Raw genomic sequence first — 13,934 nt, forward strand, 5'->3', positions numbered from 1 at the left:
TCTCTTTCTTTTCTTCTCCCTCCTCGCGGGTCCCCCTTCTCTTTTTCTTTTTCTTCTTCCTTCCTTTCTTTCTCTTTCTCCTTCTTCTCCCGTTGGCTTCTTCTTTCTTTCTTTCTTTCTCCTTCTCTTTCTCTCCTTTCTCCCCGCGGGTCCCCCTTCTCTTTTTTCTTCTTCTTCTTTCTTCCTTTCTTTCTCCTTCTCCTTCTTCTCCCCGTTGGCTTCTTCTTTCTTTTCTCCTTTGCCGACCTCTCCCCTCTCTCTCTCTTCTTCTTCTCTCTTTTTTCTTTTCTTGCTTTGTGTTTTTTTTTTTTCTTTTGTTCTTGTGGCTAACTGCTGTTTCTCTATCTTTTTGCAGGGTTTTTAAAGAGCCGGGTTGTCCAATTTTTTGGACAACCCGGCGAGGGGGGTTCTGCCACCCCCTGGAGTTGGTGGTCAGAGCCCCCCACTTCACGCGTAGTGGGTGGGGGATGGGAAGGCGACGGGATGGCTGGGCGTACGCCCAGCCATTCCGATTTTTTTTTTTTTTTTTTATATTTTTTATATTTTTTATATTTTTTATTATTTAATTTATTTAATTTATTTATTTTTTTAATTTATGTGTCTACAGAATGAGAAGTCAACAAATCAATAGAGAAGTAATTTATAGATTTGTTTAATTATCTTGAATCTCGATTTTCCCATTTCAAGTTCTTTTTAAAGTAAAAATATTAGTTCCATCATAAGTTTTTGACTTTGCCACATGCATATGCATCATCTTGGCAACTTCCTTAAGTTGGCCCACGCATATGGAGTGTTATGGCAAGGATACAACCAGTACAGGCTTTTTGGCTTGAGTCAAACCAGACAAATCAAACTGCTGACACTCGAGAGACAAAGGATTGGTTCAGTGGGGTACTATATATTTAAGCTATAGATTGTACCATCCTCTTTGGAAATTAGGCCATTGTTAGAATAATTGAGTTGGTGCTACCTTATCCATGTTTATTGTTTACTGTTTTTGTTTTATGAACGTGAATTTTATCGAGTGTAACTCAAGAAATTGCTCAGGTTCTGTAAATATGACTCTTTTCAATGTTTTCATGATAATGGATGCACTCATCTCGAATGCAAATAAATAAGTAACACAACTTTATGACCTTCAACATTAACCATTCCTCCCAATCTCCAACCCTTACGTAATACAAACCACAGATTTCTTTGATTTTTGAAGCCAAATATAATTTACAAATACTATCTTTTATATTACACTACTGAGAGTCAATATTGATTTGATAGATCCTAGCTAGAAAGACATTGAGGAAGAGCCTGGCAATACCCCGGAATCTGATGAGTGAGTGAAGGTACTACTTTCACCTCCCTTCCGAGGTTGCATCTGGTTGAATTGGTCTCTTAGAGCTCCCAACCTCAACTCATCACCAAAGATACTGGGATCCATGATTAATTCAGGAACATGGGTTCGACCTTTAAGCATTTTTACCACCTCAGACATGTTAGGCCTAAGTGCCGGTGATGGATTAGTGCACAATAGAGCTACTTTTATCATTCTAACCGCCTCTTCCTTGTTGAACTCGCCCCCCAACGATGGATCTACCAACTCCATCAAATTTCCCTTTTGTTGTAAAACAAGTGCCTAAATATAGATGGAGAAGAGGAAAAAGAGACAGAAAAGCACATAAGAACTAAGATGCAATAATGTAATAAATGTAAAGTGAAAGAATAGTTCTGATAAACAAAAAATGTGAAAGAATAGTTGAAAAAAAAAAAGAAGTTAGAAGTTTAACACTGAGAGCACTATGAATGAAAAGGGGAAACAATAAATTACCAAAATGCATGGAGCAGTTAAGTTTATCTCAACTCAAGAACAGAATCCGTTTTGAACTAAAAACATAACTTCTATCTTACCCAATCTTGGAGGCATACAAAATCTTCCTCCGGTCCATATCTTGTATTTTTCTTTCCAGCAACAGTTTCTAATGCAACAATCCCGAAACTATAAACATCTGCTTTATAGGTCAGGTAGCCCCATAATGCATATTCCGGTGCCATGTATCCTCTGCAAGACAGGAGCTATAAGATGCATGGCACTTCTAGGGATATCAACTTCTCTCACCTTTTCATATACAGTTATGCAATTAATATATCTATGATGCTGGACTCACTTGCTCTTGGGGAAAATAAGAAAAGAAAATTAGCTTTGATATATAGCATGAATTGTCAAATTTTAATTAAGTAGATTGTCAAGAAAGAAATCATAGGTTTATTCTCTGCTTTACAGAATATTTAAGATGTGAACATTAGTTAGGAAAACAAGAGAACAATTTCGCCAATTTCTTGACAAGAAGATTAAAGCTCATTTATTATCCTTTATTATAATTACATAAACAACCTTCAGACACTTAAGCAAACTATTTCTTAAACTTGTAAATGAATTGGAAAAAGAAAACAGAAAAGAGAAAAGAAAGTAGAGATTATCAGATTCAACTGAAATGTACATGACTGAAAGAAATGCAATGATGATCAGCTGATTCTTTGAGAGACAAAGTGAAAACAGAAGGGAAAAGGTAGCTCACATGGTTCCAGCAACTCTAGTGCTAATATGGGTGTTTTCCTCCTCATCAAACTTTGCCAAACCAAAGTCAGAGATTTTAGCATTGAGATCCATATCAAGTAGCACATTGGTAGTTTTGATGTCTCTATGAACAATTTTTAAACTCGATTCCTCATGCAGGAAAGCGAGACCTTTTGCTATGCCAAGACAAATTTTCTGCCTAGTAGGCCAGTCCAATTTCGACCGGCTTTCGTTGGGACCTGTATTGACACACATTGGCCCATTTAATGAAACACATCATATAGTTGTCAACATACAATGTTTAGAGCTTTTGGTTCCCATGGTTGTTATGAAATCCACACCACCAAGGGGGTGGTGGAGGCAGTTACAGGGAGATGGTTGCTTCCATTTTGCAGTAAATAAGTTAAAGGGTACATGAAGCTTACCAAATAAAGCACGGTAAAGGCTATTATTTTCCAAGTATTCATACACCAACAATAACTGATTTCCCTCAATGCAACATCCATACAACTTGACAAGATTTGGGTGTTGTAATCCAGCAATCATGGATAGTTCATTCAGAAATTCACGGTCTCCTTGCCTTGATTTTGAAGAAAGCTGTTTAACTGCAATTATAGTTCCATCTAGTAGTACGCCCTACAGTGTTTGTATAAAATAAAATTTAATATCAACATTGTAAGAACAACTCCTAAGCATCTTCGATCAGAAAGGACAAAACAACGATGGTCAAAGAGAAATTATAGAGCAGGTACCTTATAGACAGATCCAAAACCACCCTCTCCAAGTTTATTTGCAGCGTCAAAATTGTTAGTAGCAGCTTTCATTTGTCTGAAGGTAAAAAAGCCGGTCTGCAGGTCTAATCCCCTCAGGACTTAGGAAAAGAAGGGGGTAAAAGTCAAATTACATTGTCAATAAGCATGCATAGCATACCACTGTGCGGATAGGTCATCTAAGACAAATTAATTTAAGGAAAAAAATTATATCTTGAAGTTATTTAGAGTACCTTGTTCCCTTGAGACCTTTGCCTCAAAACAGCCTTTCCACCACAGAATGCCTAATATTACTAAAAGGAGGCATGGAACAGAAACTGCAGCTGCAACCACAAACTTCATCTTCCTCTTCCAATCATTTGCAACTGGTGGCTTAAAATCTAGCAAGTATGAGGATAAAACTGGTGAAAAAAGTCATTCTTAAACTACATCTCCTGAAGTAACACTGCATATTGATACACATAATGCTAGACTGATCCAATATTTGAGGTACTTAGCAATTAGGACATTACAGAATGGTTAAAGCAGATAACTAAATTGGATCTTTCGTTGCTTGCACAGTCTACTTTAACGTTCTGCTAACCTTAATTTCCAAGAACCATGATCCTATGTGCTTTATATCCTTTGCAAGTCAATCCACCTCAAGCACTAAACAACTTAGACAACAATTAAGGTTCAAATCTAACTAGGAGATGGAGCAAGGATACTAATTACTCGGAACACATGAAGTATGAGACCGTACATACAAACAGAACTTACCAGAGTCTACTGAGATAGCTGAAATCAGTGGGCCATATGTTCCCCTTTTCGGAATTCCAGTTGTACCCTTCCCAGCCCAGTGAAAGCGTATTGCCAAAGTTTTGTCCCTAACAACTGTTTTAATTCTCCTTATAACTTCCTTATCAACACCTTTGGCCTCATTTTCAATATTGAAATCCTGCAATTCACGTTTCTCCTGCAACAAATCAATTTAATCAAACCATTTTGGGTAACATGCAAAATGCACACTTCACATATAACCTGATTGGCTACCTGAACATAAACATCAAATATCCGTCTTCCAAGACTCCGAAACGAACTATTTTGTCTGTTAACTATCTCCGCAAAGTGAAGTGTGACTGTATAATTTCCATTTGCTAAGCAACGAACAAAATAAGTGAGAGAGAGTGGAGAGAGGCGTGCTGTTGTGTATAAATTCGAGTTGTTTGTTCTCAGTAAGGAAACATTTTGTGCTATATAGTCCTTTGCCGATACGGAGGTATCCCAGAAAAGCCCAGTGCTACTAGTTTCCCAAGTCTCTTTGATTGGAAAATATTTTGCTGGACCACCTGCATCCTCATCTTCTTCATAATTGATGTCTCCAATGGTTGTTGCTCCTCCACCACAATTTATATGTACTGAATACCAATCTAGAAATAGTGGTAACAGTAATGCTAATTATATTGATTAAACATAACATGAAAGAGAATAAAGCAAAAAGACATGTATGAAAATCAATGCCATATTTAATCTGTACATTGATCTCAAATATGGTATCACCTCAACTAGAGAAAATTTTCAGAGTCTATATTTGTATTTTAACTCAAGAAAAAATTACCTTTTGAACAAGGGAAGTTCTTCAGGCACTTATCGAGTCCTCTGGATTAGAGTAGTATGACAAAGAAGCATCAGCCTTTTTTAACAGTGATCCAAAGGGGAAAGCATAAAAATAACAATAAAAAGGTTTTTGAACATTCAGTAAGTTACAAACTCACAAGTTTTTCCCTTCCGAAGAGCTTTTGAACAAATTTCTGATAAACAGCAAACCAATCACTTTAATATCTCAAGACATCTACAACGGTAGAAAAGTAAACGCAACACAAAGAAGCCAAGTTTGGAGAGAGTTTTTCTTACAGATTTTCACGACAAGAAGCCTGCTCAGAGCTTTCGGAGAAATTATTGTAAGATAGATCTATCTGACTGTAAAGAAGAATAATAAGTTGTGACTAATTAAACCTTGAAATGTTAAAGGTATATCTAGGGCCATTTTAATTAATATAACAGTATAAACACTATAACTAAAACAAGATTTCAGAGGAAAATTGTTTGTCTAAGGGAGATGGCCACAAATGTATTTTTGATGTCTTTTAGTGAATTTGCGAACTGCATCAGGCCATTTTTCCTGGATTTTACCCTTGAATGGCTACAAATTTGACAGTTTAGATCATGTACACACTCCTTGAAGAGAAATACTGAGTATAGCGAGTAAAATCACCTAAGACTAAATCCCTGACTTCACCCAGGGCTAGAGGGTTCAGATGGTTTTTGTGGATTAGTAAATAACCAAAGATCAAATCCAACTATTACCAAGGGTGGGAGGGTTTTTGGCTAGGGAAGGATTCTATTGTTATTAACTCTAGCCATTGGACCAGAAAGGGATATAATAAGTTGTATCAGTACCATGACTAAACAAACATCTCTATTTCAGTTACTGTTGAGCCTGCTTTTCAAACGATCAGTTTGTCATATCTCACACATACTTTACCGATATCATGCGACATAAATGGACCTTTAGAAAGCAAAATTGAGAGCAAATGATTCCAGCTAGATTACATGAAAATTAGTTTGGCAATATTCTGGAAACATGAAACTGAATCCAGATTTCACCAAAGATATTGGATGAATTGACCAGATGGCTTCATGCTATGTAATTGAGCATTGCAGGAGAGATAAAGTAATTTTGAGAAAATATTGCAATCCTATATTTGTTAGCATGTAAAAATCATGTTATAAGTAAGAAATTTCTTTTAAGATTTATTAATGAAATACAGCAAATGAACTAATAATGATTTGGTGTCAAAATTGCCAAAAGAAGGAAAAAGGGATGACAGGCATACTAGCGGCCATCTCTTGTGTTCAGCCATTCTGGAATGGGCCCCGTCAGCAAATTACCTGTCAGGTACCTATTCAGCAAGCAACATATAAAACCACAAATAAGCAATTTTATTGGAAATATCTTGAAAGTTTATGTTTTAAAGTGAAGAAGTGAATTAATTTAATCAAGTGCTAAAATTTTGCCACTACTTATGTGAAATTTTCCTTTCCTGTTTTCTGTTTCTGAAATTTGACTTGCAGATGCGCTAATATCAGCAGGCTGGTTTTATTGTGGCAATCATATTTTTCCATTAAGTACACCCCTCAGATAAATAAAAAAAATTATTATGTTCTATGTTATCATAAGAATCAAAAGGTTTAAATTTTAAAATGAAAACTTGTTTACTAACAACTAATTGTTTCACATAAATAGGCATATGACTGTGTGTCAACTATCAACTTCAAGATTATATATACAAAATTGTCCTTCTCATGGATTCAAAGATGGATGATTCTAGATTGCACACAAATACACAAGAGTTCAAAGAGCTTACATGTATTGTGTAGATACAAGGCTGTTAGAATCTGCAATTTTCCCTTCCAATCTGTTGAAGCTGAGATCTCTGCAAGAAATAGATAAGTCAGGTATTTTATAATGAAAAATACAACAATCTGCAACTGATGGTTTAATTGAAATGTGAAATCTGTTAAGACATAGATTAGTGCCTTAAGAAAGAGAGCTGTCAGGAAAAAATTAGCACATTAGAGGTTAGAGTTCTCAAGCTGCTAATTAATAATTATAGTAGATTAATGAATAATCCTAATATTCCATTAACCCAAATTAAATGTTTCTGTAAATATTACAGGGCAGTCCAACTGAGAATCATTTTAAAGTGCAAAATTCCTTTGAAATAGGACAATGACAAATTATCAAGATGCATAACTGATAACAAAAAAAAAAAAAAAGGAAAGAGGAAGAAAAACTATGCTAAATATTTCCAAAAGCCTTTTATCCAATATCAGGTCAAGCCCTGGAACACTCAATAGTTGGCATGCAAAGCTAACCATTATTTTTTAACAATATAATAAAAAATACACCTCGCCTCTAAGCACTTAAAAGTTGAGATGAAACAAGAGGAGAAGAATTACAAAATCTGCAGTTGTGAATATTCCCATATGTATTTTGGGATCGATCCAGATATATTGCAGCTCCGTAACATCCTACAATAAGAGTCATGTGAGTATGATCATTGCAAGTAGGGACTAGTACGACCTTGAAGAATTTTGCCAGCTTGGGAATGACTTACAATCTGTTCATGTTTGTCATGTTTTGTAAGTTTGGAAACTTTGAACCCTCTCCATGTAAGTCACTGATCCTTCTGAATAATATTTGCATCATAAACATGTGTTAAAAGAGAAAAGGCTTCCAGTGAAGTCATTTGAACGTCTAAATTTGGAGAGGACAGAATGAGGTTGTATAGATTAATGGCTACAGGCTACTTTACAAATTATTACAAGGCAAAACTCACAGTTCCTTTAAATTATTCAAGACAGCTAAGCTGGGAGGGATTGGCCCTTCAAAGCCACCAGCTTGAATCTCTCTGTCAGCAGAAAAGTTCAAAGTAATGAAGATTTCGCCCAAAAACTGCATTAAAAAGACTTCGGAGATGTGATGGGGAAAGAAAGACACTTACAATTTCTCAAGTTGCTTCCAACTTGGAAAAATGTCAGGTATCTGTCCAGTGAAGTTGTTACTGCTAATCCTACTGCATGAACCCACATAAAAGCAAGATTTCTTATCAAAGCAAGCATTATATTAATGGTATAATTACAGATAATTCTCTTAAAACACTTACAGTTCTGTTAGTTTGGACAGATTAGAAAGTGCTAACGGAAACTCTCCAGTGAGAAAGTTAGCACTAAGAATGCTGCATTTGCCAAAGAGGAAAATCAAGCCAACTTCAAGTGAGTCAAGTGTTGCTTGATTATTCTATTTGTTTAGAAAGAGACGTTAATCATGTATGAATACATAATAGGGAAAAAGGAAGCCTAACAGATTTTCCAGGTTAACCAATTTCCCCAGCTCATGAGGAATACTTCCAGAAAACTGGTTGTTCTCGAGGCTCCTGAAAATACGATACTAATTAGAAACCTTAAAATGTTATACAGAAAAGGAAAAAAAAAAAAAGAAGAAGACTAGAAACAAAAAGGATAAGCAAGAGAGATTGATTGAAAGGGCATACAGATATACAAGGGTGGTAATGTTTCCCAAAAAGCCTGGAATTGGCCCTGATAAGCGGTTCATAGAAACAGATCTGAAACAGATTCATTCCTATCAGTTGAATATGAAGGTAAGAGTCACTTTGTAACCGTGATAAACATAAATTGCACTAGTAGCTTACATAAGTTCCAACTCCATAGTAGCCCATTCACGGGGTATTGTTCCATTAATATAGTTCCGATTAAGATCACTAGAAGCAAGAGAAAAGATGTTAACATGGATAAAAGGTAATGATACTATTTCCGCTTTTTTAATTGTAAATAAACCATTGTAACCTTTACTTACATTGTTTTAAGGTATGATAGCTTGGACAATGAGCGTGGAAGAACACCATTAAGATCCTGCCCTCTAAGATAGCTGTTCCAAAAGGATATGAAGAATTTTAGATGCATGTCCAATTTCAATTGATCATTTCCAAATATTACAATGTTTTGATTTCACAGAATTCAATTAGAAGAAAAAATCTTGTGGACCTTTTGAGACTTAAGTCGCATCTTATTGGTCAAATGACGGCAACAAAGTGATCTTCCATGTAGTAAAATATAATCAAAATTTGTGTACTGCATATTTACCTTATGACTGAAAATGATTCTGATAATCATTCTTTATACAAAGCCAAAATCACATATCTTATGCATTTTTCATCGCTAAAATTAAGGTGAGAAATGCAGCCAAATCATAGGTCTATAAATCAAAGAAGCATTTTAAGGGTATGTTTAAGGAAATTGGAATAAGAATTTTCTTCTAACAAGTGAGGAGGAGAGAGGAGAACTCACATGCCATCTATATGACATTCACCATTGGGGAAGGAACAATTGCAAGTGACAGTACTGTTATTTGTTACCCCTGCCACATTCGGCGGCGGCGGTGGTGTAAACCAGCTTGACCTATTGTTGCAAGGGTTCTCAGTGAAATTCCAACCCTTCTTTCCAAGTTCTGCCGCGATCTCATTAAGAGCTTCCACTGCAAAGTCATAAAAATAAAAACCCATTGTTGCAAACAGGCCACACTGCAATTATATGCCTTAATTGTGCAGGAAAAAAACCGAGAACCTTCATTTCAAACATTTTCGTACCCCTTTTCCTTCTAGTCGGAGAAGGACAAGTTGTAAAAGATAATTTGTTGGACATGCACAAAATTTAAAGTTGAAACTTTTAATATTATGTCGTTAACTTTCAATATCAAAAGACTGAGGGTTGAATTTCAGTTAATCAAATTGCAAGCAGAACTGAGTACTTACTTTCAGAATCTGGAGGAAGAGGCGGCTCTACTTGAGCTTCAACATTGTTTGTTCTGAAGCACATGAGAACCAATGTAAGAATCATAAGGTGGAAAACAGTCATTGAAACACCACCAAAGCTTCCCATTTTTGTTTTTCTCCTATATGCTCAGTTGCACAGTTGAGCTTTTCTCGCTATCTCTTTTGTCAGTGTCTCCGGTCTCTCTGTCTGCATCTAAAGTAAGCTTATTTTACGACACAGAGACAAGAGGGCAGAAGGGTACTGGCAAAACCAGTTTTAACTAATCACTATTAACCTTTCTGTTGGAAACGTGGGGAAAATGTTGGATTAGTCTTCTTTTTTTCTTTTTATTTGGAAAAAGATCCCATGATCCTATCCAGATTTTGTGATGCCATCGATTACTAACCGACAAAGTCTAATCAACTCGTGTTGTCTTCTTCAACTGTTTTCATATTTTCTTCCCATGTCGGCTGCGATATACTTAAAGACACATTCTGGGGCCGCCCCAATCGACGCTATTTTCAACGTCACCATCTCAGTTTTCCAGTTTTAACAAGATCACAGTGGTGGTGAAAAAAGAAACTATTGGTTTTTTGGATTTTTGCTTAATAAAGGAAGACTACTGCCTACTGGTGTCAATTATTATCTATAGTCGGCTCCATCGTCTACACATTCACTGATTCACACCAAGAATTGTCAAGACAAAGTATTGATTGCTTCCTTTAATGCAAGTTTGTTTATAGTCTTTACACCAACTGGATGGAACGCAAATCTGACTGAGTTAATTGTGGCATTTTTTCTTATTAGACAACGTGTTAAGTATGGAAATATTAATGGGTCTCTTTTTATTTGCTTTTTGTTCTGATTATTTTGTTTGTTCACGTTCCTTTTTTTTTTTTTGTGTGTGTGTTATTTGTATTAACTTTTTAACTTCTTTATGCTTGTAATTTATACTTTCTATAACACATATATAATACCTTTTATTTTTATTTTAAATTAAATATTTATTTTATTTTTAAATGATTTCAAAATTAAATTTCTGACAAATCATGATTTTTATCAACGAAACTTAGTATGAAATTTTCTTATAATATTGATAATTATTTTTTTCAACTAACATATTCGGTCGAAAATTAATTGATAAAGAACATTTTCGATAGAATTTTGAATTTATCCGATAATATATTATAAAAAAAAATCATATTGATATGTTTCAGAGGAAGTCTTTTGTTTTAACTATATTCTCTGATATAGATGCCAAGTGCTTATAAAGTGCTGATCAGATCTCTTTCTTTTTAAGATACAGAATGCTAGTCAAAGATAGTTTTAGATTTTCCAAATTCTCCCATGCACGTGACTTTCCCGTGGAAATAGGGTATTGGTCTATATATTCTCCCACTGGATGACAGCCTGGACTGGCAAGCGAATTCATTTTAGCCAGCCAGGGCAGGCTCCCAACTTGACTGGACTTTTCTATTGGTCAGCTCGGGAAGTTTCCTTTCCTACACCCTACACGAAAATTCCTTCTGTAGCTCGGAATTCTGATAGCGGCTGCCATATATTTCTTCATTTAAACAACTATGAGAAACCGCTTAATAATCTTGAACAAACGTTGAGGAAGAGTTAGCCAAGCAATGCTGTTGAATCGGATGACTAAGTAAACGTGCCCTTATGAGATTGCATTTGATCGAGTTGGTCTCTTAGGGCTCCAAACCTCGACTCATCACAAAAGATACTCGAACCCATAATCAGTTCGGGAACAAGGGTTCGACCTTCAAGCATGTTTACCACCTCAGACATGATAGGTCGAGGTGCTGCTGAAGGATTAGTGCACAATGAAGCTACTTTTATCATTCTAATTGCCTCTTCCTTGTTGAGCTCGGTCCCCAACCATGGGTCCAGAAACTCCATTAAATTTCCCTTTTGTTGTAATGCGAGGGCCAGAATATAGATAGAGGAGAGCATAGACATTACGATTGAGAAACAAGAAAAAGGTGGTACACGAGAGCTAAGATGCAATACTAGTAACTTTTTCAAGTGAATAAATTAAAAGAAAAAGGCACAGAGCATTAATTATGAGCAAAATAGATACATGGATGGAGATGTTCATGATATGTCAACCTCAAGAACATAGTCCACGAGTATTTATTCATCTGAAACTTCCAACATAAATTCTATCTTACCCAATGTTGAAGGCATACAGTATAATCCCCCTCTGATGGGTGTTTTGTTTTGCTCTTTCCAGCAACAATTCCAAAGCTGTAAACGTCATGCTTTTTATGTCTGGTAGCCCCATAACACTTGAAACATCAGTTAATGAGTACCATGACATCCAAACACTGCATTTAATTAAGTTCATGAATCATGCATGTGTGTGTATATATATATATATGTACGTCCTATCATTATCTGGACAAGGGAGGTGGCTCCACTTGTGCTTCAACTTTGTTCGATCCCAAGCGGATGAGCATCAAGACCGTAAGTAACATGAAGCCAAAGATATATACATGGTTGGAAGGCAAGCAATTCTTCCCAGGTTTTCTTCTCGCTAGATGCTCAGCTTTTCTTGCTATCTCCGTTTTATCTGAGTTATTTTTAAGAATAAAGATTCCATTGGGGTGTGGAGCACATGAGATATGTGGTAAAAGGTGCTGCTCGTCTCATCTTTCGATGGTATTATTATTTGGAGGTTATAACTGGATCTTGGTCTTGCAGTAGTGCTAAATGCTAATACTTTAGACTATATTGTTATATTTTTCAACTGTTACTATTTGAGTTAGGTTGTTTAAAGTTACAGAAAAGTGGGGTAATTGAAAAAAAAACTCTTCTAGGACAGAAGGGGCCCAGATTAAAAGTCTGACACAAAACATTTATTGCGGGACCGAAGGACACGCTGTTCCTATTCATCGAATTTAGACAAGTTAGGTTCAGAGACAAGTCATTGAACTTTTAGACAGGTCGGATCTGGGGAGTTTGCCATGTTTACGTGTTCAGCAATCAAAAGACTACAACTTATAATGTCCACTTTGTACACCTTTTTTTTTTGAAAGGTGTCTAACTTTGCACATCTAAATTCAGGAATTCAAATTAAATCAATCGATAATTTAGATTTTGATACAAAATTGTCACGCAATTCTTGCACTCGGAGACAGGAGTTAATCCTATTTACACCGATTAAGTGCTGCTGGATTCTTATGGGCAACTGGCGAGATGACAGCCCAAATCATATATGGTCACATCAACAGCTTATAGCTAGACTGAAATATATTTATACATGATCTAGACAGACCTGAAGATGCACGTCTCTTAGCAAGTATAATTCATCCAAGTAACATGCAACTGGAAAGGAATGCTCCCTACTATGAACAAAGTAGGCCTAATTATGAGATAAAAATGCATTTGTCTACAACAGGGCTACTTTAACCAAGAGTTCCACTTCTTTTGTTTTGACTTCAGACCATAACCTCTCATCAAGGAGTGCCGTCAAGTTTCTGCTTTGTTGCATAATGGCATGCCTGCAATATGGAATCATATATTTCAGTATAGAAGAGATCCGAAAACTGGTACAGAAAGTGGACTGCCAAAAGTAGGAAAGTAAGACCAAAAATCTCTGCAACCATTTTGTGTGTTACCGTTAATGGAGTTTACCCTATAAAGAACTGACATGCTTGCTTCACTTTTAACTCCTCAAATCATAACCTTTTGGACTGTTCTAATTTGGTTTTCTAGCTTTTCCTTTTTACCTTCTTTGATTTAATTGAGCTTTGCTCTCAATCTCCTGAAGACTTTCTGTTTTTTTTTTCTTTTCTTCAATTATATGTCGAGGTGAATGTGGTATCCTATCCAGAAGACAAACAAACTTTTCACTTGGCAGAAAGTTGCTGCTCTTCTTCCCAGTAATGATTTTCATTGCTGCGACTGCCAGCATTTGCTTTGTTTTGTGTGTCTGGTGGCCCCATAATGCATATTCTCTGCACATTAAGATAAGATTGTGATGTTTTATGCAAAGCATGGCCTTCATGCAAGTATCTTCAGTAGATATTAAAAAGTTTTAAGCTTTTTGTTTTGAAGGTATGGAAACAATTTTGACCTTTTCTTACATTGTTGTGGTAGCCCTGAGAGTGAGCATAACAAACACCGCTAAGGTCCAGAAGTCTAACATGAGCTTCTAGGGGTATGTGGGCTTTTAGATGCGTGTCTAAATTTAAATGATCATTTCC

General features: G+C 36.0%; 1 protein-coding gene across 2 annotated transcripts; it reads right to left on the bottom strand.

Annotated features, from left to right (window-relative positions):
• Window positions 1-1,128: 1,128 nt before the first annotated feature.
• LOC148762254 (putative leucine-rich repeat receptor-like serine/threonine-protein kinase At3g14840) lies at window positions 1,129-10,031 on the bottom strand. Of its 2 annotated transcripts, XM_088807033.1 has the most exons (24): window positions 9,714-10,025; window positions 9,250-9,436; window positions 8,759-8,830; window positions 8,595-8,663; window positions 8,436-8,507; window positions 8,247-8,318; window positions 8,049-8,120; window positions 7,887-7,958; window positions 7,722-7,793; window positions 7,500-7,571; window positions 7,342-7,413; window positions 6,747-6,815; window positions 6,216-6,281; window positions 5,233-5,298; window positions 5,094-5,129; window positions 4,937-4,977; window positions 4,372-4,748; window positions 4,099-4,294; window positions 3,573-3,719; window positions 3,322-3,440; window positions 2,995-3,205; window positions 2,571-2,808; window positions 1,903-2,053; window positions 1,129-1,630 (listed from the first exon to the last, which is right to left on the bottom strand). In XM_088807033.1, exons 1-24 carry the CDS (start codon window positions 9,838-9,840, stop codon window positions 1,283-1,285), a joined length of 3,024 nt encoding a protein of 1,007 aa, XP_088663159.1. In that variant the 5' UTR covers window positions 9,841-10,025; the 3' UTR covers window positions 1,129-1,282. The 2 variants fall into 2 exon arrangements, with proteins under 2 accessions (XP_088663159.1, XP_088663160.1); XM_088807034.1 differs by lacking the exons at window positions 1,129-1,630; window positions 1,903-2,053 and having other exon boundaries at window positions 2,567-2,808; window positions 9,714-10,031.
• Between the last annotated feature and the right edge of the window lie 3,903 nt (window positions 10,032-13,934).

This window comes from Theobroma cacao, chromosome 6 (genome assembly GCF_053813885.1).
Source record: "Theobroma cacao isolate CCN51 chromosome 6, ASM5381388v1, whole genome shotgun sequence".
NCBI classification, from domain to species: Eukaryota; Viridiplantae; Streptophyta; class Magnoliopsida; order Malvales; family Malvaceae; genus Theobroma; species Theobroma cacao.